Source organism: Ursus americanus, chromosome 19 (assembly GCF_024610735.1).
Source record: "Ursus americanus isolate L20-20 chromosome 19, mUrsAme1.1.p, whole genome shotgun sequence".
Taxonomy (NCBI): Eukaryota; Metazoa; Chordata; class Mammalia; order Carnivora; family Ursidae; genus Ursus; species Ursus americanus.
In genome coordinates, this window is record NC_142145.1 from 31015756 (window position 1) to 31043323 (window position 27568).

The following is a 27568-nucleotide window of genomic DNA, read 5'->3' on the forward strand; positions in this document are numbered from 1 at the left end:
GAAATCTGTTTTTAAAAAATTGAGCTTACTAAACGCATCTCTAATGGCTCAATGGGTTAAGTGTCTGCCTTTGGCTCAGGTCATGATCTCAGGGTCCTGGGATCGAGCCCCAACATTGGGCTCCTTGCTCGGTGGGGGGTCTGCTACTCCCTCGCACTCTCCCTCTGTTCTCTCTCTCTCTCAAATAAATAAATAAAATTTCTTAAAAAAAAAAAAAAAAAAAACTCCCTTATCTTTCCATGCAATGCTTGTCTCTCCTATAAAATTAGATCTTCCTGGAAAGGGAGACTTATTGAAGTAAAACACTGTTATAGATAATGATTCTGGAAAAGGAGAGGTTACAGGAAATTATTCTGCGAGTCAGCAGGGACCTTTGTCATGGTATCCAGGAACAGGGCTCGTTGAGAAAGGCTGGTATAGCTTTGCTTACTTATCTAGCTTTTGGGGTGAAAATCCTAAATTGCTTTAACACATAACCTCTGTGCCACACAGCATCACTAATGAGTACACCAACAAATGTTATCTTTTTTTTTAATCTATATTAATATACTGACTCTTCACTTAGATCAAAAAGACCTTGGACTTTGGAATCAGTTTTAGTAAGTGTGTGTCCAGGTGCAAATCATTTTACTTCATTGTATACTTGTAAAATACAAGTTCGTGAAGATTAAATAAAATATTTACATAAAATTCTTGCAATGCCTCGTTTATGGTAAGTGTTCAATAACTATTAATTTTTTTTTTTTTTTTTAACCTGAAGCTCCTTAGGCAATTAGTGGGATAGCTGTTTGGCAGAGTATTACAGTTACAGGTTCTGGAGCAGAATAGGTTCAGTCTAGCTTCTATGACTTTTTAACTCTAAGACTTTGGGGTTCGCATCTTTGTGCCTCAGTTTTTCATCTATAAAATGGGGGACCATAAGACTTTCTGTCTTATAAGATTCTTATGGAAAGCCCATGAAATAATAGGTGTTAAGTGCTGATAGCAGTGGCTGGCACATAATATATGCCAAAAAAATATTTGCTATTTAAGAGAATGATTATATGCTCTGGTGCTCAGAATTTGTGATTGATGAGAACAATAGAGCTGCCATGGTGAGTAATGAAGGAGAACTTCAGGAACTGAATAGACACGTGATCCTGAACCAGGAAAGGCAAAATATGTTAGTCATCTCTTTTTGCAAATGAGTTGAGAATTCAAATATTAAAAGGTAGACAAGTATCTTAACAAAAGGTTGATGGGAATCTGTTAAAAAATCAGAAGTTTGTTCTGAGAGTTGATGTGTTGAAAATAGGATCTAGTTCACATAAAACCTTCCCCTGAGTAACTCCGTAGGAATACTGGGCTGCATCCAACCTGAAAGTTCAGGTGAAGAAGTTAGACCTCAAAAAAAAACTTTTTTTAATTAAAAAAAGAAAACAACAACAAAACAAAACAAACAAAAAACCCCACAATAGTCTTATCCCTGACAATAAGCTTTGAGCAAAATGTTCTCAGGATATGCTTTTGAGTATGTGAAGTATTGAATCAAGGGCAAAGTAGGATTTCTAGAACCCAAAATCAGAATCAGATACACCTGGTGGATAAAAAGTACAAGAAAAAGTCTTACTTCATGATTTGATACCATGAATCAGATGAAACTGAAGTTGTTTCAGGATACAACAACAACAACAATAGCAGGAACAATAAAAAGCACTAGAACAGAAGGCCTGGAACCAGTTATAAAACTGTCTCACTTGTCCTATCTAGTATAACGTTAAAAGGAACATGAAATGGCTATTCTTTAAAGGGTTCTAGACAAGGTAATGTGGGAGATGTAAAGCATTTAATATGCAAGGTCTAGGAAGAATGAAAAGAGATACGATATGTGAAGACATCAGAATTCAGATCAAAGTCTAGTTACTTAATCTCTTTCTCTGCCTCATCTTCCACCATGAGAAACTGAGACCTTCTCTTCCTTCCGCCCCTTCCCCTACTGACTGTACCAGGGACCTCTCTGAATACATTATGTGACAACTGTATCATCACTGATCATGTGGGATCCTCCCTATAATGCGTGATGTTTGCATTTTCTCATGGAACCCTTGGGGACAGAGGAACTGTTTAAAACCCAAAGGAATTGCCCTTCCAAAGGTGGACTTCGAAAAAGGGTATTACCATTTGGGAGAAAAATGGTCCTTCCAGATTCATTCACTTTGCCTTCCCATAGAGACCAGTCCCAACCTGGGCCACATGCTCTGTCCTCTCACAGAGCCCCTCTGCATGAGAGAAGAACACTTAGGTCACTTCAGCCTGGAACATTAAAACAAATGCTGATAGTTCAAGGTTAATAGATGCATAAAACAAAAGTAATTCCATGTCAAAGCTGAGATGACAGGCGATTTGACTTGAGGCAGCCTTACAATCACTCTTTTACATGTGCTCCGTGCTGAGACCAGGCGAAGGCGTTATGTTTCTGACATTTACTTGTCAGGAAGGTATGACAATAGAGATTGTTTCTATCTCTGCTGCTCCCAGATGTTAACCTTCCAGCTTTAGTTTGTAATTGGGGTTCTGTGGAGCTTTAACATTTTCTATTGATTCAATAGAAGCAATAACATTTCCAATCATAAGACAGCATTATAGAAATATCAGGCAATTCACATATCAGAATGTTTGATAGCTGGGCTCACTGCATTAATTTCTGTCACCTTTGCCAGGAACCCTTTATCCTCTTTTTAATACTGAAGGACACCTGGGAGTAGTTGCTGCCACTTTTATTGTTCAATAAAGTAGACAAAAGTTTCAATTAACAACCAAGGGGCCTCTAGGAAATTGTGAATGAGAATATATTTTACTCATTTTACTATATTTCTTTTTTCTAATGTGCCATTTGTGACTTTGAAGCTGTACTTCATTCAGAAGGCGTGCATGTGTGTGCGCAAGCACACACACACACACACACACACACACACACACACTTTCAGTCCTCCTAATCCGGTTTACTTTATATTCAACAAAGAAAGCCAAGGTGGGACAAGTGAGGATATGGGGAGAAATTGGAAATAAGTCAAAAGGCTCAGGCAAGTGTGAACAGAGTGATGATGATCTCCATATCTGCGGGATGGTGAGGCAAGAGATTCCTGGACTGCAAGTCCCTGCCCTTGACCCTGAGACTGAAGTACCAAAGAATCCTCTTCTACTGTCTAACAAGCACCTCTTCAAGAAGAAAAAAAAAAAAATCCTATGTCATTTATTCATTTAGATTCTTATTCTTTTACTAAAGATTTATATTAATGAGTTGGTAAAAATTATTAGCTGTATTTTGAAAATAATTCATGTACAGGAAGAAATTAAGACCCAAAAAGCGATATTAAACATGTGACAATATTATAATTTTTCAAGATGCTCTGTTTTGTTTCACTCCAGTGTAACCTTTGCACCTCTTCATGAATAGTCTCTTGCATGTTTCTACAAAGACCATGCACATTTTCAATCCTACAACCTTCCTCAGTACATTCCTTTTAATTTTAACTAATTTAAACAAGCACTGTCACTTGCCCCTTTTCTCCATCTGTCTACCAATACCTGCACTTTCTGGACAAGCTTCAGCTCACCTATAAAACACTTCTTGACTCCATGTCTTAGACTGTATAAAGAGTGATACTTAATTTTTAGAAGCAAAGACCTGAGAACCTGGTAATTTTTTCTCATAAAATTATGCATTTGTTATGTGTTAATGTATTTAAACTTTATTATTGGCCTTAAGGACTATCAGGCAAAAGCATTCATTGATGTTATTTATATGTAAGTTCAATACATTAATTATTACTTTAGCCTATTGATCTCTTTGCTATCTCTCACAGCTCAGTGCCATATAAATTTTTGATGCCAATGTCTTCTTTATTATAATCATTATCAAATACATTATCAAAACTTTAAATAAAATTGAACAGACATAGCCCGTTAGTCTAATTTTAGAAACTTCTACCCAACATACCTCAGTCAATTAATCAGCCTCATTTTTATATGGTTTTTCAAATAATAATTGGTAAAAAACAAATTTTCTTGCATTTAATCTGTATTTTTTAAGTTTTTTCTTAAATTCAGTGATAGAGAAATTGTCAAATGTCTTGTGGAAATCTATACCTGTCACATCTATTGCCAGAAAAAAGTAGGCTATGGGAACGTGATTGTGCTTAGTAAATGCTCAGAGGGACCTGCCTTTTCATAGGCACTTACAAGCCAGCTCTTTAATAATTTTCTAGTATTGTGTCCGGAAGTTAGATTGTTTTTACCGGTCTATGTAGTTTGTAATAAGTTCTTTGATCCTTCTTTTGAAAATGGTAATAACATTGTTTTTAATCTTCTGTTTTTGTATGAATGAATAAAGCCATGCCTAAGAAAAAGTAAAGTAATAATGCCATTGCACTTGAAGAATAAGGATTTGATATTGTCATCAATACAGAGATAAACTCTGACTGTGGATGGACACTGGAATAGTAGCAAAGAAAATGGAACAAAGTTTCTATGTCAAATTTACTTAACTCATTTTGCGCTCCTCACTGGGTTCTTTGTAACATTATAATCTTGCTTTTCTAAGTGTGGTCAATAGTCCAGTGCCATTGGCATCACTGAGGAGCTTGTTGGAAAAACATGGTTTTGGGTCCCACCCAAGAAATTCCTAATCAGAGTTTGGATTTTATCACAATTCCCCAGGAGATTTATATCCACATTGAAGTTTGAGAAGTACTGGTATAGATGGTCTCTCTGTCTTCAAAGGTATTCCATTCCCTTTGCTTTAATTATCCCTGTGGCCAGTCATCTACCCGATCCACGTCTTATCTGACAACAAAAATGTCTGCATTATATGACTTGTTTTGTATATTGTCCAAACATTCCTTAACAAGAACGAGTCATTGTACTGGATATAATCCTTATCTTGTAATTAATTTCAAGTGTGCCTCCCAGAAAAGCTCTTTTAACTTCTAGTACATGTCAGAAGTTAAACACCTGATTATTTGAATCACTTGACCAGTTTTCTGTGAGGTAGCTCTTTCTCCAAAGGCTAGTTGCACTCTTTTAGTGATTTAGAAATCCAAGTCTGTCTGTTTAATCTTTAGGTTAAAACACACGTATATTACTCTACATGGTCAATGTTTGGGAGTTATATTAAAGGTAGATTGATCACATAATTATGTTACAAGTGGTCAAAGAATCTTAACAGCAAACTAATTCTTGATATTTTACACAAAGTTATGTGTTCAATAAATGTTTATAGAAAATATTAGAGAACTGAGAGGGATTTGGGAGTGTAGCTGTATAGATAAGCTACCACATTTCAGATGGGAAGACTGTGTGGTCTTACTCCTTTCAAAAGTAATTGTATAGACAAGGGCCCTTTTTCTTTACGGTCCATTCAGTTGACCTCTTCCACCTCTGCAAAGAAGAGAGCTCCTCCATCTCGGGGGTTCTGTCATGCAGGAGACAGACATTTCTCTCAGTCACAGTATAGAAGCCAGACACTAGTTTTTTGAAACCAAACAAATACGCAATTTGTCAGTCTGCAGATAGAGTGTTTCTGCCTTCAGATTCAAAATGGTTTTCATTTATTCATGTAAAAAAGAAGCATTTCAGTTATAGTTGTAATATTTACTTATCTGGTTTCCTCATGATGGATAACAAATGTATCCAGAACTTCCATGCATCAAAAAGATGCCACTTCATAAAATGGCAATACAATTCCATATTACAATAAAAACAGATACAATTCAAAATGCCTCAAATAGTTCCAAAAGCAATTATGGCATTTCAGAAGTAAACATTACTTACAAATTCATAACCACCCATCAAAATTATTTCACTAAGGTAAATTAAGGAAGCATCTGCTACAATTTATGCATTTTGAGTCTTTCTTATTTTTCATATCCAACTATGAAAAAAACTGCTTCTAGCAAGTACTGTAGTCAGAGTGGAAGTCAAACAGTTTGCCATTTACCTGGAAACATATACTCCTTTTTAAGTTGCAGCTCAATCCTTTTACTATAATAAAGGTATAAAATTCACATTTTCATCCAAAGGAACGAGATCTGACCCGTACCATCTGCAGAGAAATAGTGCCTAAGATTAGCAGTCTTATTTCTTTGCCTAAAAGAGTAGCAGAATAAGCTTCTATTAAAGGCTAAAAAAAGTCATTTTTCATATCCTGTCCAGAATAATGCTGAATTATTTCTCAACTACAAGTAGTGTGTCATAAATCATAAAAATAATAAATCTTATTAAATCAGTTGTAGATTACAAAAACCTAAAGACAAGGTCCATTCTCCAAAGGACAGTTCTGTCCTCACTGATTTTTTTTATCTTTTTACTTATTTAAGAGGAGACAACTTCTTGGAGACCTGCTTAACTGAAATAAGAGCCTTTTTTTTTTTTTTTTTTGCTTTTTATAAGGAGTCAAGTGGCAAGTAACCATAGTAGACCAGTTCATCTACTGAATGTCTAAATATTACAAATTTCAGCGTTTATACAGACATGTATAATGGGGAGTATAGATGTAATGTATAGCATGCGCAAATAGATCATTTTTACATTAAATATTTAAAAAATGATTAGCATATCTATTACATTCATTCAGAAGATTAAAGGAACAATAAAATTTGGTATACTCTAAGCATGCTGAAAAATAAAAAAAAAAATCTTTACAATTAACATAAAATAATATACCAAAATCTATTCTTGAATAGTTAAAATATTCTTTACATCTAGCTCTTAATCTGGTGTGGTATAATATTCACAAAAGTCTAGTTTTATGTTTTAGGAAAAATAAACTCACTTTTGCATGTCACGGAACAAAATAAGAATGCAAAAGTTATGGTTCTCTTAGTGAACTTTGCACATTACAAATAACACATTCAACAAGGTAGATATTTTATAGTCGGCCTAGTGATGAAAAATTCAATATGCATATATTTATGTATTGAGTAGATTTATAGCCAACACGCCCACTGCCACTTGGCCTCAGTTCACTTTCACGTCCTTGAAAAGAACACATTTCACACATTTTAAAAAAACATTTAGAAGATTTAAAAGCATTTGCCAGTGTCACAAAGCAACAGCAAATGGTGTACGCATCTCTAATAAGTTGGTCTAGAAATATGGAATATGAAATGTGCAATGAGGTGTTTTGTATTCCGAAGTGAAAGGCTTTCTAACTTTATTGACTCACATTGAGGATGAGGACTGGGTTCACAAATTTAGTAATATGTGGATTTCATTCTGTTCCAACCTGGCACAAATGTGATGTCAATATACTAGCAGTTGAGAAGGTAAGCTTCATTGAGGTGTTCCTTCACAACAGGAAATTGGGTGCAGGCAGTTTAAGAATTATTATACTGTATGCTTTTATTCAACATTTTGAGATGGTGATCTAAAATGTGACCTAGCAGAGATCATAATTGTAAAGGATTATCACCACATATATAATTAGTATTAACACATGGAAAAATGTAGTGGTGGGAAAAATGTTAACTTTGTCCCCCATTGCCCATCATATCAGCACTTTAGTCCCACATGTTTTTCCATAGTTATTGCCCATTCCATCTGTGGACTAGACAGACTACATCCCTCACTAATGCATTCAACAAACATTTGTTAACATCTTCTGTGTTTCAGTCACTGAATTAGACTTTGGGGATAGTATTATGAATGGGCTAGCTATAGTCCCACTCTTATGGTTTACAGCAAAATGAAGAATACAGACAATTAAATTGGCACTTGGAACATGGGGTTTCATTAATGTTATGGCAGGAAAGGTACAAGGTCTTATGAGGGTGGATGGAAGGGGTACCTAACACAAACTTGGAGGGTGAGAGAACAATTTCTTGAGGAAATAAAATAGAAGTTGAGAAGTAGAAGTTGAGTAAGATTAGGAATCATTCAGATAAAAGGAGAGAGAGAAGCATGTTCCTTGAAGTGTAGTTGGCATGTGCAAGAGATAGAAGGTTCAGAGAGGATGTAATCCAACTGAGAAAATGGAAGACCTTCTGTAGGGTTAGAATTCAGCATATAAAGGGAGAAGGTAATAGGAGATCATGAAAGAGGTGTAGAGAAGGGCTAAATTGAGAAGAAATAGGAATTCAGGGGCAGGCACCTGAGCAGCTCAGTTGGTTAAGTATCTGACTCTTACTTTCAGCTAGGTAGTGATCTCAGTGTTGTGAGGTGGAGTCCCACATAGGGCTCTGCCTGAGGTCTGCTTGAGTTTGTCTCTCTCCCTCTGCCCCTCCCCCTGCTCATGCTCTCTCACTCTCTAAAATAAATAAATAAATAAATAAATAAATAAATAAATAAATAAAATCCTTTAAAAAATATGGAATTCACAATTTTTCCTGAAACTTTGAAGATGTCACTAAGAGGGTATAAAATAGTGGTATGACAGGATCACATGTATTTTAAATAGTTCTATCACATTGCAGTGTGGGAATTAGCTTGGTGGAAGACAAGACAAAAGACAATGGAGAGACCATTTAACAACCTGGGAAAAGATTTTGGTGGCCTGGAAAGAATAAAGGAAAAAAGAAATGACGGGAGGGAGAAATGAAGGGAATACTATATTACAACAATGGTTACTAAGGTTAAGGTTGGGGAAGAATTTGACTTTTAATAGGTAACTAGAGGGTGTTTCTTTTCTGTGATAGAAATGGAACATTTTAAGGACACCTGGGTGGCTTAGTTGGTTAGTGTCTGACTCTTGGTTTTGGCTCAGGTCATGATCTCAGGGTTGTGAGATTGAGCCCCCCCCCCCCCCCCGTCCACCCTTAATGCAGAGTCTGCTTGAAATTCTCTCTCCCTCTACCCTTCCCCCCACCCCTGCTTGCTCTCTCTCTCAAATGAATAAATCTCAGGAAAAAAAAAAGAAAGACAAAATGGAACACTTTACTTTCCTGATAGTGGTGGTGATTATACAAATTTATCATGTGATAAAATTTTGTAGAACTATACCCACCCAGAAAGTTTATGCATGTAAGTCCTGGTGAACTCCAAATAAGATCTATAGTTTAGTTAATAGTATTATACCAATAACCAGTTTTTTGGCTTCAATAATGTATTCTGGTTATATGAGATGTTGCATCATGGGAAGTTTGGGAACTCTCTGTACTATTTTTGCAACTTCTTATGAGTCTAAAATTATTTCAAAACAAAAAGTGATTTTAAAAAAATCAAAAGAGGGGAAGAGAACAATTTTGGGGGGATAAAAGAGTTCGTTATGACCCTAGCACAGGCAGCCTCTCCCAGATCTTTCTCATATTCCCTATTGCCGAAGCAGGTGAAGGCTTCTCCCATGTTGCCCTGATTTAGGGTAGTTGAAAAAGGAAGCTAGAGGACGGTACCCCAAAAGAGAGACAGACTGTAACTCTGATACTTTGTTCCATTAAGTGACCTTGACCCTGATCCATTCTTGTCCATGCACCTTCTCTTTGCATCTTAGTTGGTTAAGGGCAGGGAAAGAAGAATAGTCTGGGCCTTTCTCTGGTGACCTGATTAATGTAAAGGAACATGGAGAGGTACTAGAAAACCTTATAGAGACGTTTCTAAGTGTTTCTAATGTATTAAAAGACTAAGCAAATCAAAAGCAAAGATGCCTTGGAAATGAAGAACTGTCATTTTCTTGATGGAAATTGTATCTACACTGTATCACTCAAACTGACTTAGTTTGTTCACTGAAACAGATTTTTTTAATAAAAAGTATTTAATTATAATAATCAGATTACCTGATGATTTTTTTAAACAACACATTATTTTTCTAAATTTGACCTTTTTTTCTCTTTAAAATATTTCCCGTGGAGAAATCAATAAAGAATTGGAAGTCTGACATTCTTCCTCTCCTGCTCTTTAGATTTATTAATGCTCTGTTTCTCTAGAGCAGAAGCAAGATTGTGCAGCTGGTCCCATAGAACTACGTTCTGGGGCCATACTGAGGGTTCACTGAAGGCTAGTCTGTAGGTAGTGCACCTTATAACAAGTTCATTTTGATACTTTAAAAGCACTCTTTTCTCACTTTTGCTTTTCCATTTTTCTTTTCTTCTGTAGGTCCAGTGTCATGAACTCCACAGTGGATTCCTTTCCATGGTGAGTAAGTTTACATAAACTTCCAGCATAGTGGTAGAAATGCTAGCCTTCATAACTCTGAATTCTAATTTGTAGGAAATAATGTTCTAATGTGTTGCCCCTGTAATAATATAAATGCTAATCATTTTTTAAACCACTGAATTTCTTTTTTAGCAAAGAGTTCTATAGTGAGATTCCAAAGGAATAATAGAAATGCTAATTATTTTGATTAGCACAAAGGGGAAAGTCTATTAAAAGTTCCTGAAAATGCTTCTTTAATTTTATATGTTTTATGGCTTCTTTTAAGACTGACCTCAAGCTATATGCCAGGATTTTATTTTTTATGTAAATGGTTTCACTCAAAATGTCCTCCCAAGTTCTTATTTTTAAATGGTCTCATATGAGAAACTGAATCAATATCTATTGTGTATTTCAAGTCTCCATAATTGTATTGAATAGATGGAACAGTCAAGCGGAGAAATTGATGAATATTACTTTGGGAGAAAGAGCTGGTACTATTTGAAAATTTGTTTGGTGTGTATGTGTGATATGTTATTGTTTAAAATGCTTCAAATGGAAGTTTCATTGAGGTCAGTCTCTTTTCAAGGTATTTAGAATTTTTTTAAAAGAATATCTGTAGGCTAGGAGTATATCTATACAGACATAAATGTTCTGGGTCTAAACAAATCAAAAATAACATGTTGTTTTGGTATTTTCAATAAAAAAATTAGCTGTTCGATGAAAATATAATTTAACTAGTACTGGGAAGAGGGGATTGAGGGGGGAGGGATTATTAATCGTTAATAGAACAGACTCTGGAATTGGATAGCTATGGACCGACTCCTAGCTTTACTACTTTCTAACAGTGTGATTCTGAACAGGATTTTTTTTTTTTAAACTCTCTAACTTAGAGTTTCAGTTATCTTATCTGTTGTCAAGTTCAAATGGGATACTTCATACCAAAAAAGAAAAAAAAAAGAAGAAGCACAACATCTGGTACATAGGAAGTAATTAACATTTGTATTACTATGACTAGTTACTCTATTACTAGTATTAGTATGTGATATTACTATTATTATTTTTGTTATCTTTACTGGGACTGCTTTAATATCAGCAAAGTACTTCTAAGGGAGGAGCGGTTTGTCTACCTTTTTATTTCTAATTTTCAAGCACTTCTTTCAGTTTTACCAACTTCAGTACAATTCATAAAATAAAAATTACTGAGTGCCTACCAGATGTCAGGCTTTGTGATAGGAAGCACATTTACAAAGACACAGGAGAGGGGGAATGGCCATTTAGACAAACAGCACATTTTGAGAAGTGTAATGAAAGTATCTGTGGGGATAAGGAAATGAGAGAAGGATGGCTCTATTGAGGGTGACAAAGAAGGATTCTGAGGGAAAATTATCTCTAAATTGATCCTTGAAAAATGACAATGAAAACTCTTTAAGGTGACAGGGGAGGGAGTGGGAATCCAGGCAGGGGGAACAGTATGTGCAAAGGCCTGGAGGTTTAATAAAGCTGGCCTTGTTGAAAGAGTTTATTATTGTAACTAATTGTTGTTGGATAAAACATGCAAGATTAGAAAGCAGTAGCATGTGCAATTGGAGAATTAATCAGGGACCAGTTTATGGAAGGAATCAGAGGTCTTGATGAAAGGCTTGGCTTTATTCAGTAGAGATACAGAGCAGTTGAAAAGTTACAAGTGGGTCAGTGATAGCTGTGGATAGCCCTATAGGGAATGAGCTGAAAGACGTGTGTAGTGGGCAGTTAGTACTTAAAGTGGAGGAGGAAGAAATTATGAAGCTATGACAAAAACAGTGGAAAAAGGACAAAGAGAACAACGATAGAATGATAGAGAAAGATTCAAGAAAAAAATAGAGGACGATATAAACGCGATGATGACTGACTTGGCACGAGGGGTATGGGAGCTTAAAAAATGGGGTGGGCATGGAACTGTGGCTGTCAGTCACAATCAGGGGAACAGGAGACGGGGTAATTTTAACTCCATGTCTGGTGTGAGGGTGCACATGCAGGATCTGAGGGGCTGAGCCTTCCATTTCTTTATGCTTGGTAGGGTTTTGGCTGTAGACTGTGAGGCCTAGAGAGGTCTGGACCAGAGATTTAGCCCTCAGATATGTTAGGAGTAGATGGAACTGCACTGGGAAAGAATGGAGGGAAAGAAGAGGAATGAAGTTGATAATGTTAGTATCACTGAAGCCAATAATGTATAAAAACTGAGGCAGCCATGAAGGAGGGTCAACAAAACTCAAAAAAAAGGGTTTCTAGATAAAGGGAGTGGTTTGTAGAGTCCAATTCCACAAGAAGGTCAGATGAGATTAGGTGTGAAAAATGGCCTTTGGAGCTGGCACTTACTGTGATCTGGATGAAGACAATTTTAATAGAAGAAGAGTGAGCAAAATCCAGATTGCCACATGTAGTAAATGAATGAAGGGGATTGAGAGTGTTGGTAACTCCTGGATGTGAAGTTGCAATTCAGTGTCAGAAATGGCACTCACAGAGCTAGCTTCAGTCGAAACCACATGTCTGATATAGCAACTGCTCTGCCGAACCTCAATTCACTTATCTTCTTGGTTGTCATAACAGTAAATTGTCAACAAGACCATAGCTTTGTTATGTCATCTGTTATTAAGGAGGGCAAATGAATAGAGGTGAATGTTCTGATTTCCAATATCAATCAAATATTTGAGTCCTTGATTACTTAACTATCAGTGGTAAACTTGAAAATGGTTGGTCTGGAAACGTTTAGCCACAGTCCCAGTTGGAATGTTCACATCTGAACAAAGTTTGTCTTTCCAACTTTCTAAACTGTTCTTTTGGCCTAGAAGGGTAAAGTACATTATCTCCTGCTATTTCATTTTTATTAAAACTGTTTGAACTTGGAAATGAGGCCTGATGGTCCCATTTTCCGAAGGCTGAAGGTCACTGGGTGTTTCCGTTCAAAAAGAGAAAACAATGTGTAACCCCTCTGGCACCATAATCGAAAGAAATAGTGTGGTGATTACAGCCCTGTGCTGAGCTGGCGGCTGCTACAAATATTGGAACTGAGTTTGATAGGATCCTGTATTACCTTATAACAGAGTATCATTCCTTACAGTTCCAAGGTCAATGTCTCTTTCTCAAATAACATTTCGGACCTATAATTGTTCATCTACATGCCAGCAATTATGGGGGAATTGATCAGCCAGTAATTAATGCCATGCTATTACACTTTTTAATTTGTAGATTATGCAGCTGCAAGCGTTCTCACATTTTTAATTTGTATATTATACAGCCACAAATGTTTACAATGCCCTTTTTAATCTCCTTACACTACCACTGCCATTATTCACTATAGATTAATGATACCCTGGATGCTGAGGTTTATTTCATTTACCACTCTTACCAGGAGAGCAGTTAACATTACTGTGCTCTATTACTTAATGTCTTACTGCAGCTGCTGGTGAGTATTGGTTACCCTTTAAAATATTACCAGCCAGTTATTTTTTCTGTATTTTTTTAGCTCTCTTGTCACCAACAATACAACTGTGTGGTAATATTATACTTCATTTCCAAATTTATTTCAACTGGTTCTATCAGAGATGTTTAAAGAATTCATTCTAAGTATTATAAATGACCTGAACCCCTTCTTATCCCCCCTTGTCTATCTTAGAGCCTATTTGGGGTTATGTGACCAGTATAATTTTTTTTTTTGGTCGAACTCCCATTTTTTCTTCATACTTGCAAGCCAATTAAATTATAAAGAAAAATTCAAATAATACTCAACTCCTTTTCAGTTAGAAATATTCTCATTACTGATTCAGGATAAGTCAATATTTTAAGACGATGCTCCTTACTCTGGCTGGGGTGATTGTGGAACATACATCTCCTCTGGTTTTCCTTAAGGTGATCCAAAGCTTCAAGGGGTAGGTGGTATCAGTCTCCTTGATAAGACATAGTGACAGCTTTAACATGGACACTACTCTAAACAACCAGGATGCACAATATCCACATCACAGCAGAATTCTATAAAACAGATCATGTGCACAATATTGTATTAGTTGCTGGGCAGGATACACAGAAGTAAAAGATATTGTGTCTATCATCAAAGCATTTATATTCTTCTTAATAATAGCTATAAAATAAATATGTAAAAAAAATTAATAATGAGCTCTACATAACAAAACTACAAGAATGAAATGATTATATAAAAGCACAATGAACAAGGTGTCCCAATGCATGTGATAAATGGAAAAAGAGCTTTATAACCAATTAGAGGAATGGCTTTTCAAAGGGAGGAGAGAGTGAACCCTGGAGGGATGACTTGAGCTGAACTCTGAAGAAGGAGGCAATTTGAACAGGCGAAGAGTGGAGAAGATCTTTCCCTGAAGAGAATACAAAATGAACACACACTTCAAGTGATCAATGTTTGTCGTATATTCAAGGGGCGGTAAAGAAATGAATACGACTCAAAGAACGTTCTTGATAAGGAATAGTAACACTTGAAGTTGGACATTCTGCCTGTTCCAGTAGGTCTAGAACACCAACAAAAGGGCGTTTGACTTCGTTCTGTACAGAGTCTTTCTGTGGGACATTTTTGATTGGCTTTTGTTTGTTTTGTTTTTGCTTTTTTTTGTGGTTAATATTTTGTTATGGGAGTGCCATTATTGAAGCAATATTTTGAAGAAAATAAAATGGTAGGGGCTGACATCAAGATCACTTAGGAAGCTGATGAGTTAATTAGGTGTGAGATGATAAAAGTATGAACTCTGATGGTTATATACACAGCATTACTAGACACCTGGGGTGTTTCTCTTGTCTCCTTCCTAATACCTCTGTTCTCTGCTCCAAGTCTACAAATTCTATTTTGAAATGTTCAGAAATTGAATCTGGCATCACTTTTTAATCACTAAGAGATTTACTGCTTTTATGTTTTAACATAATATTATTCATGTAGATGTCTTATTTCCTAAAATAAAGTATTATAGTCATATAATAATTATGGATCAGATATTGTACTAAACATTTTATACACACTTTTTATTTTATTCCTATGATCACCTCAGAGGTAGGTGCTTTTATTTAATTTCTAGTACGAAATTAACTGAGGCTTAGTAATTATGACAGTAACATAATGGTAGAGTCGTAATTTAACCCCAGTCTACCAGTTGTATTTTCTTTTTTGAATTTTTTCTTTAATTTATTCATTCATTAACTACTATTTATTAAGTTCTCCTTAATAGCTGACATGATCTTGTGCTAAGGATACTTTAGTGAACAAAATAATAGATGAGATCCCTGTTCCTAGGTGATATGGCTGAGCAGAAAGTAAGTACAACCTATATGTTGAACAAGTCCTATTCTCATAGAATGTAATTGGAAAGCATATTAACTATTTGTATTTCACTGTGTCCCTTTAAATATAGTCTCTTATCTTGAGTGAAATATAGGTTAATTTCCATGATTTGGGGTGCTTTCTACATAATAAAAGTCCCTCTTATCATATCTCCCTATTCTCCCCGCACCCCCAAGCTGTGGGAACCACCATTCTGTTCTCTGGTTCTATGAAATTGGCTTTATTATTATAATTTTTAAAAATATTCTACATATAAGTAATGTCATGCTGCATTTGTCTCTCTGTCTGGCTTACTTAACTTATCATAATGCCCCCCAGTTGGAGCGGGCGGACTCGCGGTCGGCACCCGCGAAACAGCAGACTGAGACCCTGAACCGGGTGCGCGCGCCACCAGGCTTCTCACGAAACTCCGGAATCGAGGTGTGCTCACCGGGCATAGACTGAGACCGGGAGACCCGGGAGCCTGCGGGGCGGCCGGTGGCTGGCGGCATTAGAAACACAAAGGACAGAGACGCGCCGGCCCTGGAAGTGAGGGCAGGGACGCCGGGTGTGGGGCGCACATCCCGGGACACTGCAGGGTTGAGCAGCACCAACAGTAACAGAGATAAAGTGGCCAGAACATCAGTGGAGAACGGGCCGCAATCCCTCTGTTCTGCGACAATGCAGCCTCTGCTGCTCTGACCCTCAGAAGAGGCATAGCCGGCCGCCAGGGAAAGCCGCCAGAGAACAAAAGCCTGGAAATACCGGCTCAGAGAGTGCCCATCCCCATCCTCCCTCGCAGGGGACACGGAGACTCTACCCAAACAGGGTTGCCTGAGTATCGGCGCGGCAGGCCCATCCCCCAGAACACAGAAGGCAGGCTGAAAAATCAAGAAGCCCACAATCCAGGCGCCTGGGTGGCGCCGTCATTGAGCTCCTGTCTCCGGCTTAGGGCGTGATCCCAGCGTTCCGGAAAGGAGTCCCTCATCGGGCTCCTCCGCTGGGAGCCTGCTTCTTCCTCTCTCACTCCCCTGCTTCTGTTTCGTTCTTGCTGACTGTATGTCTCCCTCTCTCAGATAAGTAAATAAATAAAATCTTTAAAGAAGAAGCCCACATCTCTAAGATCCCTATAAAACAAGGGGCACGGCCTGGGACCCAGTCAATAATTTTGGGCTCTGGAAACCCCGCAACCTCTCTTCATCAGAATGACAAGAAGGAGAAGCCCCCCCCCAGCAAAGAAATGACAGTGAGTCAGTGGCCTCTGCCACAGAAGTAACGGATATGGATGTAACCAAATTATCAGAAATGGAATTCAGAGTAACAATGGTCAAGATAATGAGTAGACTTGAGAAAAGTATTCAGGAAAATATTACTGAGAATATAGAATCCCTAAGGGCGGAAATGAGAGCGAATTTGACAGAAATTAAAAATTCTATGAGCCAAATGCAGGCAAAACTAGAAGCTCTGACGGCCAGGGTCACGGAAGCGGAGGAAAGGGTTAGTGAATTGGAGGATGGGTTAATAGAGGAAAAAATAAAAATAGAAGATGGTCTTAAAAAAATCCACGCCCACGAATGTTGGCTACGGGAAATTACTGACTCAACGAAACGATCCAATGTTAGAATCATCGGCATCCCCGAGGGGGTGGAGAAAAACAGAGGCCTAGAAGAGATATTTGAACAAATTGTAGCTGAAAACTTCCCTAATCTAGCAAGGGAAACAAAAATTCGTGTCCAAGAGGCAGAGAGGACCCCTCCCAAGCTCAACCATGACAGACCTACACCACGTCACGTCATAGTACAATTCGCAAATATGAGATCCAAGGATACAGTATTGAAAGCGGCCAGGGCAAAGAAATTTCTCACGTACCAAGGCAAAGGCATCAGAATTACGTCAGACCTGTCTACACAGACCTGGAATGAGAGAAAGGGTTGGGGGAGCATTTTTAAAGCTCTTTCAGAGAAAAACATGCAGCCAAGGATCCTTTATCCAGCAAGGCTGTCATTCAGAATTGATGGAGAAATAAAGACATTTCAGAATCGACAGTCACTAGCCAATTTCGTAACCACGAAACCAGCCCTACAGGAGGTATTACGGGGGGTTCTATAAAAGTAAAAAGGCCCCAAGAGTGATACAAAACAGAAAGTCACAGCCAATACAAACAAAGACTTTACTGACAACATGGCAGAATTAAAAGCATATCTCTCAGTACTCAGCCTGAACATTAATGGTTTAAATTCTGGCTTCAAACGCCACAGGGTTGCAGATTGGATAAAAAGAAATGACCCATCCATTTGCTGTCTACAAGAGACTCATTTCGAACCCAAAGATGCATTCAGACTGAGAGTAAGGGGATGGAGTACCATCTTTCACGCCAATGGACCTCAAAAGAAAGCTGGGGTAGCAATTCTCATATCAGATAAATTGGATTTTAAACTACAGACTATAGTTAGAGATGCAGAAGGGCACTATATTATTCTTAAAGGAAGTATTCAACAAGTGGATATGACAATTATAAATATATATGCCCCCAACAGGGGAGCAGCAAGATACACAAGCCAACTCTTAACCAGAATAAAGAGACATATAGATAAAAATACATTAATAGTAGGGGACCTCAACACTCCACTCTCAGAAATAGACAGAACACCCTGGCAAAAACTAAGCAAAGAATCAAAGGCTTTGAATGCCATACTCGACGAGTTGGACCTCTTAGATATATATAGAACACTACACCCCAGAACCAAAGAATACTCATTCTATTCTAATGCCCATGGAACATTTTCAAGAATAGACCATGTTCTGGGACACAAAACAGGTCTCAGCCGATACCAAAAGACTGAAATTATCCCCTGCATATTCTCAGACCACAACGCTCTGAAATTGGAACTCAACCACAAGGAAAAATTTGGAAGAAACTCAAACACTTGGAGACTAAGAACCATCCTGCTCAGGAATGACTCGATAAACCAGGAAATCAAAAATCAAATTAAACAATTTATGGAGACCAATGAGAATGAAAACACAATGGTCCAAAACCTATGGGATACTGCAAAGGCAGTCCTAAGGGGGAAATACATAGCCATCCAAGCCTCACTCAAAAGAATAGAAACATCTAAAATGCAGTTTTTATATTCTCACCTCAAGAAGCTGGAACAGCAACAGAGGGACAGGCCTAATCCACGCACAAGGAAGCAGTTGACCAAAATTAAAGCTGAAATCAATCAAGCAGAAACCAGAAGTACAGTAGAGCAGATCAACAGGACTAGAAGCTGGTTCTTGGAGAGAATCAATAAAATTGACAGACCACTGGCAAGACTTATCCAAAAGAAAAGAGAAAAGACCCAGATTATTAAAATTATGAATGAAAAAGGAGAGGTCATGACGAACACCATTGAAATTGGAAGGATTATTAGAAATTTTTATCAACAGCTATATGCCAATAAACTAAGCAATCTGGAAGAGATGGAATCCTTCCTGGAAACCTATAAACTACCAAGATTGAAACAGGAAGAAATTGATTTCTTAAACAGGCCAATTAATTATGAAGAAATTGAGTCAGTGATAAACAACCTTCCAAGTAACAAAACTCCAGGCCCGGACGGTTTTCCTGGGGAATTCTACCAAACATTCAAAGAAGAAATAATACCTATTCTCCTAAAGCTATTTCAAAAAATAGAAACAGAAGGAAAGCTACCAAACTCATTCTATGAGGCCAATATTACCTTGATCCCCAAACCAGGCAAAGACCCCCTCAAAAAGGAGAATTACAGACCGATTTCCCTAATGAATATGGACGCCAAAATCCTCAACAAGATACTTGCTAATAGAATCCAACAGTTCATTAAAAGGATTATCCACCACGATCAAGTGGGATTCATACCTGGGATGCAAGCGTGGTTCAATATTCGCAAATCAATCAGCGTGATACATCATATCAACAAGAAAAGACTCAAGAACCATATGATCCTCTCAATCGATGCCGAAAAAGCATTTGACAAAATACAGCATCCTTTCCTGATTAAAACCCTTCAGAGTGTAGGAATAGAAGGTACATTTCTCAATCTCATAAAAGCCATCTATGAAAAGCCTACTGCAAATATTATTCTCAATGGGGAAAAGCTGGAAGCCTTTCCCTTAAGATCAGGAACACGACAAGGATGCCCACTCTCGCCACTATTATTCAACATAGTACTAGAAGTCCTTGCAACAGCAATCAGACAACAAAAAGGGATCAAAGGTATTCAAATCGGCAAAGAAGAAGTCAAAATGTCTCTCTTCGCAGACGACATGATACTCTATATGGAAAACCCAAAAGAAGCCACTCCCAAACTATTAGAAGTTATAGAGCAATTCAGTAACGTGGCGGGATACAAAATCAATGCTCAGAAATCAGTTGCATTTCTGTACACGAATAACGAGAACGAAGAAAGAGAAATCAGGGAATCCATCCCATTTACAATAGCACCAAAAACCATACGTTACCTTGGAATTAACTTAACCAGAGATGTAAAGGACCTTTATTCTAGAAACTATAAATCACTCTTAAAAGACATTGAGGAAGACATAAAAAGATGGAAAGATATTCCATGCTCATGGATCGGAAGAATTAACATAGTTAAAATGTCCATGCTACCCAGAGCAATCTACACTTTCAATGCTATCCCGATCAAAATACCGAGAACGTTTTTCAAAGAACTGGAACAAATAGTCCTTAAATTTGTATGGAACCAGAAAAGACCCCGAATCTCCAAGGAACTGTTGAAAAGGAAAAACAAAGCTGGGGGCATCACAATGCCGGATTTCGAGCTGTACTACAAAGCTGTGATCACAAAGACAGCATGGTACTGGCACAAAAACAGACACATAGACCAATGGAACAGAATAGAGAGCCCAGAAATGGACCCTCAGCTCTTTGGGCAACTAATATTTGATAAAGCAGGAAAAAACATCCGGTGGGAAAAAGACAGTCTCTTCAATAAATGGTGCTGGGAAAATTGGACAGCTACATGCAAAAGAATGAAACTTGACCACTATCTCACACCATACACAAAAATAAACTCCAAATGGATGAAAGACCTCGATGTGAGACAGGAATCCATCAAAATTCTAGAGGAGAACATAGGCAGCAACCTCTACGACATCGGCCAAAGCAACCTTTTTCATGACACATCCCCAAAGGCAAGAGAAACAAAAGATAAAATGAATTTATGGGACTTCATCAAGATTAAAAGTTTCTGCACATCCAAGGAAACAGTCAGAAAAACTAAGAGGCAGCCCACGGAATGGGAGAATATATTTGCAAATGACACTACAGATAAAGGACTGGTATCCAAGATCTACAAAGAACTTCTCAAACTCAATACACGAGAAACAAATAAACAAATCAAAAAATGGGCAGAAGATATGAACAGACACTTTTCCAATGAAGACATACAAATGGCTAACAGACACATGAAAAAATGTTCAAAATCATTAGCCATCAAGGAAATTCAAATCAAAACCACACTGAGATACCACCTTACGCCAGTTAGAATGGCAAAAATAGACAAGGCAAGAAACAACAATTGTTGGAGAGGATGTGGAGAAAGGGGATCCCTCCTACATTGTTGGTGGGAATGCAAGTTGGTACAGCCACTCTGGAAAACCGTGTGGAGGTCCCTTAAAAAGTTAAAAATTGAGCTACCCTATGATCCAGCCATTGCACTACTGGGTGTTTACCCCAAAGATACAGACGTAGTGAAGAGAAGGGCCATATGCACCCCAATGTTCATAACAGCAATGTCCACAATAGCTAAATCGTGGAAGGAGCCGAGATGCCCTGCAACAGATGACTGGATTAAGAAGTTGTGGTCCATATATACAATGGAATATTACTCAGCAATCAGAAAGAATGAGTTCTCAACATTTGCTACAACATGGATGGCACTGGAGGAGATAATGCTTAGTGAAATAAGTCAAGCAGAGAAAGACAACTATCATATGATTTCTCTCATCTATGGAACATAAGAACTAGAATGATCAGTAGGGGAAGAAAGGGATAAAGAAAGGGGGGGTAATCAGAAGGGGGAATGAAACATGAGAGACTATGGACTATGAGAAACAAACTGAGGGCTACAGAGGGGAGGGAGGTGGGGGAATGGGATAGACCGGTGATGGGTAGTAAGGAGGGCACATATTGCATGGTGCACTGGGTGTTATACACAACTAATGAATCATCGAGCCTTGCATCGAAAACCGGGGATGTACTGTATGGTGACTAACATAATATAATAAAAAATCATTATAAAAAAAAAAATAATGCCCCCCAGTTTCATCCATGTTGTTGCAAAGGGCAGGATTTTCTGCTTTTTTATGGCTGAATAACATTCCTCTGTGTGTGTGTGTGTGTGTGTGTGTGTGTGTGTGTGTGTGTCTCACATTTTTTAATGCATTTAACTATGGGAGGACATTTAGAATATACCAATAGGTATTGGAGTACAAATATCTCTTCAGGACACTAATTTTTGTTTCCTTCCAATATATATTCAGAAGTCAGACAAGGACACTTAGAAGAAAATAAAATTATAGGCCAATATTCCTGATGAACATAGATACTAACAAACTAAATTCAAGAGTACATTAAAAGGATCATACAGTATGATCGAGTGGGATTTAGCCCTGGGATGCAAGGCTGATTCAATATACATAAATCAATAGATGTGATATATCGCATTAGTAGAATGAAAAATAAAAATTATATGATCATTTCAATAGGTGTAGGAAAAGTATTGGAAAAAATCAACATCTTTTCATGATAAAAACTCTCAACAACATATAGGAGGATTGTACTTCAATGTAATAAAAACCATTTATGACAAGCCCACAGCGAACATCAGACTCAGTGGTGCAAAGTTACAAGCCTTTCCTCGAAGTTCAAGAACAAGACAAGGATGCCACTCTTGCCACTTTTATTCAATATAGTACTGGATGTCCTAGCTAGAACAACTAGGCAAGAAAAAAAAAGGGGGGGGGATGCAAATCAGAAAGGAAGAACTAAAATTATGCCTGTTTGAAGATAACATGACGATATATATATATATATATATCAGACCTTATGATAATTAGTAAGTCCAAATACAGTATGTATCAAAGCCTACATTTTATTCAATATTATGGTTACTCCTCTTTACTAACCCAGTAGGCTGCAGGCCAAGTCCTTCATAATGGAGGAAGAGTATCATCTGCACTGCAGCTGGTATCTGCATGACCCTGGCTTGTGAATAGCTTATTCTTCTTCCAGTTTGTTAACTTTGACTTATGCTGATCCCTCCAGGATCAGAACTAGAAAGGGAGAAGCAGAATGGTGAGTGGAGTCCTTGTCTGACTAATAATGTGACATAGTTCATTCTATCTTGGCTGGGCAGGTTGGTAAAATTGACTCTTGCTCAAGTAGACTCTTGGGAGACCTGTTTTTCCCTTTATGTGGTTGATAAATTCTCTTACATCTGGTTGTTCAAAGGATCTTCCTTAGCCTGTGGCCATTCACAAGGACCTTTTGGTTCTTTCTGCTAAGTTCTTTTGCCTTTTCTCATAGAACTTTTGGGTGGGATTTAAGGGAACACCATGTGGCCTAAAGGAAGTGCTTATCATGCATCCTTTTCCTCTTCAAAGTGTAGGAGCACAGATTGCCCAAGGCAGCCAACCACTTTCCTTTCTTTCGCTTCACTGTCAGAATAGATAACCAGCTTATCTCTCACACTTGAGATTCTCTCAGACATAAATCCAAAGTCCCACACACTGCAGAGAACACATAGTAACTCTCAAAGAGAATTCTGTGGGATCCTCTGCCAGAGGATAAAAAAAAAAAAAAAAAAAAAAAGACTGTCCTTACCTAATAAAAGGAGTGAGACCCAGAACACATCAGCCTCCTCCACACTCAAACTTTCTATCACACAGCCCTTTTCTAGGCCTCTCAAACTTATTTTATACACTGGAGCTGAAATAATCTCCCAAGGTACAAACTAATTTTCTCTAACCTTCTATTACAAGTGCTGTATATAGTATTTTACCCCATTTTAGGCTATCTTGTTTTTTTTCATTTTTAGGACCTCAGTTCCAGTCTAATATCACGACTGATACATAAACAAAGAAACAAGACGAATTAGTAGTAAGCATTATTAAGAAAACAAGAACCATGCTCGATTTGGCAGCACATACACTAAAATTGGAATGATACAGAGATTAGCATGGCCCATGTGCAAAGATGACATGCAAATTCATGAAGCATTCCATATTTTGGGGGGGGGAGAGGCAAACCAAGAATCAGACTCTTAACTATAGACAGAACAAACTGATTTACCAGAAGGGAGGTGGGTGGGTGGAGGGGTTAAATAGATGACGGGGATTAAGGAGTTCATTTGTTGTGATGAGCACCAGGTGTTGTATGGAAATGTTGAATTACTGTATTGTACACCTGAAACTAATATTACACTGTACGTTAACTTACTGGAATTTAAGTAAAAACTTAAAAAAAAGAAAGAAAACAAGAACTTAATGTAGAAGAGAGGGATGAGGAGAACAGTGTTGGATAGCATAGTCAGGGGAACATTTCTGAAGGCATAGCATTTAGTAGGCACCTGACTGACAAGGAGAAAGCCATGCAAAGTTCAGGGGTAGATACATTCCAAGCAGATAGAGGGTTAAAGAAACAGAATTGGATTCACTGGTTCAAAGAGAAGAAAGAAATCCTGTAGGGTTGGAGCATACCCAACAAGGGAAAAAAGGTTATGGGACAATGATCCCAAATTCTAGCATGCATCAGGATCACATGGAGGACTTATTAATGCATCAATTCCTGGGCCTCATCCCAGAGATTCTGACTTGCTCCGAAGTGACACTGTGCATACTAAGTGGCAATATTATAGGCTATGAGGTCAGAAGAACAATCATGGAGCCTAAGAATGGAGTTAGGATTTTAATTTAAATGACTGGAAAGTTTAAGGCACTGGGAGACCATGATCTATTTTGAAAATTTCTAAAGATGACTGGTTATTTGGGTACACAAATACTATAGGGCAGAGAAGGCAGATATAGGATAAAGTAGGACATTCAGGAAACTATTTATTTTGTCCTGGCAAAGAGTGTTAGTGGTGCGAATGAGCATGGCAGTGATAGAGCTGTAGAGAAGTAACAGAAATGGAAATATATTCTGGAGAGCAGGATGAAAGGAATTGATTATGGGTTAGTATGAGTCGAGCATGGGAAGGAGAAATCCTTTCTAAAACCCGGACTCAAGACCAGATCTCTTTCTTTAGGAATAATCATTACATTTAACATTTCTTTTACTTCGCTGTAGTACCTGGTAAGTGATTTAGAACAGAATAGATGGACACTTTGTAAATAAGAGGATTGAATCAAAGAGAACTCAAGTAATTCTACGTTAATAGTTCATTATATACAGTGTTAGCAGTATTTTCAAAAACAAATACATAAAATTAGAATTAATCCAGAAAACTTAGTGACATGATTCCAAATGGCATTTGGGAACAGATTAATTGTTAATGCTGGTAATTTAAGTAAAGTAAATACAACAAAATTTGGGAATGGATTAATTTCAAGAAATGTTATAGGTTCATTTCCTCTATGTCTAAGAAAACCACTCTGGTAATAGTTTTATTGCCACTGGAGGGGGAAAAGGCTTAAGATAAACCTGAAGCATTTGGCCCAGAACCAATAGCACAATGGGCTCACCCTTGGCATCCTTCCCTTTTCCAACCATATTTGTTCTTATACTTCAAGTTAAGGTGACATCAAGATCAGTATTCAAACTTAATCAATGAATAAAAGAAAAAAATATATCGTGTATAGAGTATCTACGAGATTTTATTTATGATAAAAGGCATGGCAACAGATACAGGAATCTAAAGAAAAGGATTATAGGTAGAACATACACAGTTTTTAAGGTCATGTGGAAGCTTCATACATGTCTTTATCTCTTCTGTTTTGTACTTACCAGTCTTTTGAGTGTGGCTTCTAGCAGTTACTCTCAGTGTGCTCAGCAATATACAGTACCCTGTAAAATATTCTGTTGATCTACTGAAGGAGCAAGATCTTATTAACATTAACTGCTAGGAAGTGTTCTGGAACTTATTTTTAAATTTTTTCTTATAAAATGCTAGGTAACTACTTTATCCAAGAGTGGTTGAAGGAATAAGAATTCTTTAAGGACATGCCTGCAATGGTAACAAAATTCTATCCCATTGCCAAAATGTCCCTCTCTTAAAGAGAGATTCTTCTAAATCAAGAATGTAAGATTTGTGTAGAATATGTTATTTAATTTAAGCGTACTAAACCTTTTTCTTTTATTCTTGAGCACCAAAAAGGTCAAAATTATGACTGTGAGGAAAAAGGAAGAAATTGCCCTAACCATCCAGATTTTCATCTCAAAAACTGTATCCCATTAAAAACTATAGAAAAATGGCATATATATATATATATATATATATATATATACTTTCTATTGATCTATAATTTTCCTTTCAAAGGAACAATCAATGCCTATTCTCCCAATTAAATCCTGACCCAGGAAATACTGAGAACACAAAAGAAAGGTTGTAAAATTAAATGACTAAGTCATCGATCCAACTCCTGCTGAAGCAGTCACTTACAGGTGTGTCTTAGAAATCACCAAAAGTCCCAAATCAACATGGAAAAACAGAGATAAGAACTCAGAGTTAATATAAACTCTTGAGTGTTATAAAGAAGGTTTTCTATGGTTTGAAAGAGAAGAGCTACTTCAAGTAAATGGTAGAAGACCAGCAATTGATTTTGTAATTTAGGTCTTAGAAAGATAAAGAAGCATAGCATAGTCAGGCTCAGCCCTGCATTCCGGAGATTTGAGTAAGAGTAGCTGGAGTGCAGGATAGAGGGCCCTGACAGACCCTGATACTCACTAGTCTCCTTGAGTAAAGCAAAGTAGGCATGCATTTCAATCTATAGAGTGTTCTTGGTGTCTCTTGTGTCTAGCCGTGGGCTGGAAAAAAAAAAAGTTTTTTGTCTTATCACATTCTTAGAAATATACAAAAAAAGGAATTTTCTGTCAATGTGAAGCCTCAACAAGGGGCTTCAAATATTTGAAGAAGTATTTGGCAGGGTTTCTCCAAGACATACCAAGGGAGAGAAACACTGATAATGTTCTCAGTAATTTCTCAGCTTGATAAATTTTCTTCTCTAAGAAACTCATCCAAGAATCTTGCAGGAGACTGGAGAGTAGTTAAATCTTCATACATTCATGGTAAAATCAATGAACGAACAAATGAATAAAATTTAATAAAATAAGTAAGGAAAGAAGAAAGGAAGGAAGATACATTTGTTTTTTCATGATATAAAATCTATGGGAATCATAAATTTGTCTTTTGTTCTGAGATGATTTTTTTTTAAGTTTTCAGTGTTAAAATACCATTTATTTTATGAAAAAGGAGCTTTAACACCAGTAAGTTGAGAAGTGCCTTTGACTCATTAAGCACTTTCAATTTTTTCCCCAAAATATCTTCATACGTATCCACAAGAAGAGTACTTCATGAGATAATGAAGGGAGAATTTTTTTCTCTTTTTTCTAAATAGAATTATAAGGAAGATTTCATGAGAATGTAAGTATATTGGTTTATTTTATTGATTGATTATTTTTAGACTAGATCCTAAAGAATAGGAGGCAGATAACTAGAAGTGAAGGAGAATATTCCAGGCAACAGTAACCTAATGAGTGAAGGTGGAAAAGGGCTTTGTATGTTTGGGAGAAAATCAGTATTCTAGCTTGTTTCTAACAAAGGAAACAAATGGGAAATAAAATGGAACAATTAGTATCAAATCATGGATCACCTTGAATGTCAGGACAAGGATTTTGAACTTTATTTCTTTGAAAGTATAAATAATTGATGGCAGTTCTAAAATGCAAACCTATGAAAGCGAACCTAGCAAAGGAGGAGAAGGGGAACTTCCTTCTTCCTTCTTTCCTTTGCTTTCTTTTCATAAAGGCATCTAATGTCACACAAATATGATGACGTTGTGGCTCAGCCAATTGAAATCTGAACCTTGCTCGGAAAGGCAGTTCTGTCTCTTTAAACTTAAGGTGTGAACTGAATTGATTTCTAGAGGGTTCCCAACACAAAG

General features: G+C 37.3%; 1 protein-coding gene and 1 non-coding gene across 3 annotated transcripts in view; both read left to right on the forward strand.

Moving 5' to 3' along the window:
* Nucleotides 1-27568, forward strand: part of LOC148108484 (uncharacterized) — an 895742-nt gene that overhangs the window by 138151 nt on the left and 730023 nt on the right. For both annotated transcript variants that reach the window (XM_087869856.1, XM_087869857.1), the window contains exon 3: nt 10066-10104. In XM_087869856.1, the coding sequence (XP_087725982.1) occupies nt 10066-10104 (39 nt within the window). The remainder of the gene's footprint in view (nt 1-10065; nt 10105-27568) is intronic.
* LOC123787576 (U6 spliceosomal RNA) lies at nt 23595-23698 on the forward strand. Its single transcript, XR_006778277.1, has one exon. It is a non-coding gene; the product is annotated as a U6 spliceosomal RNA (small nuclear RNA).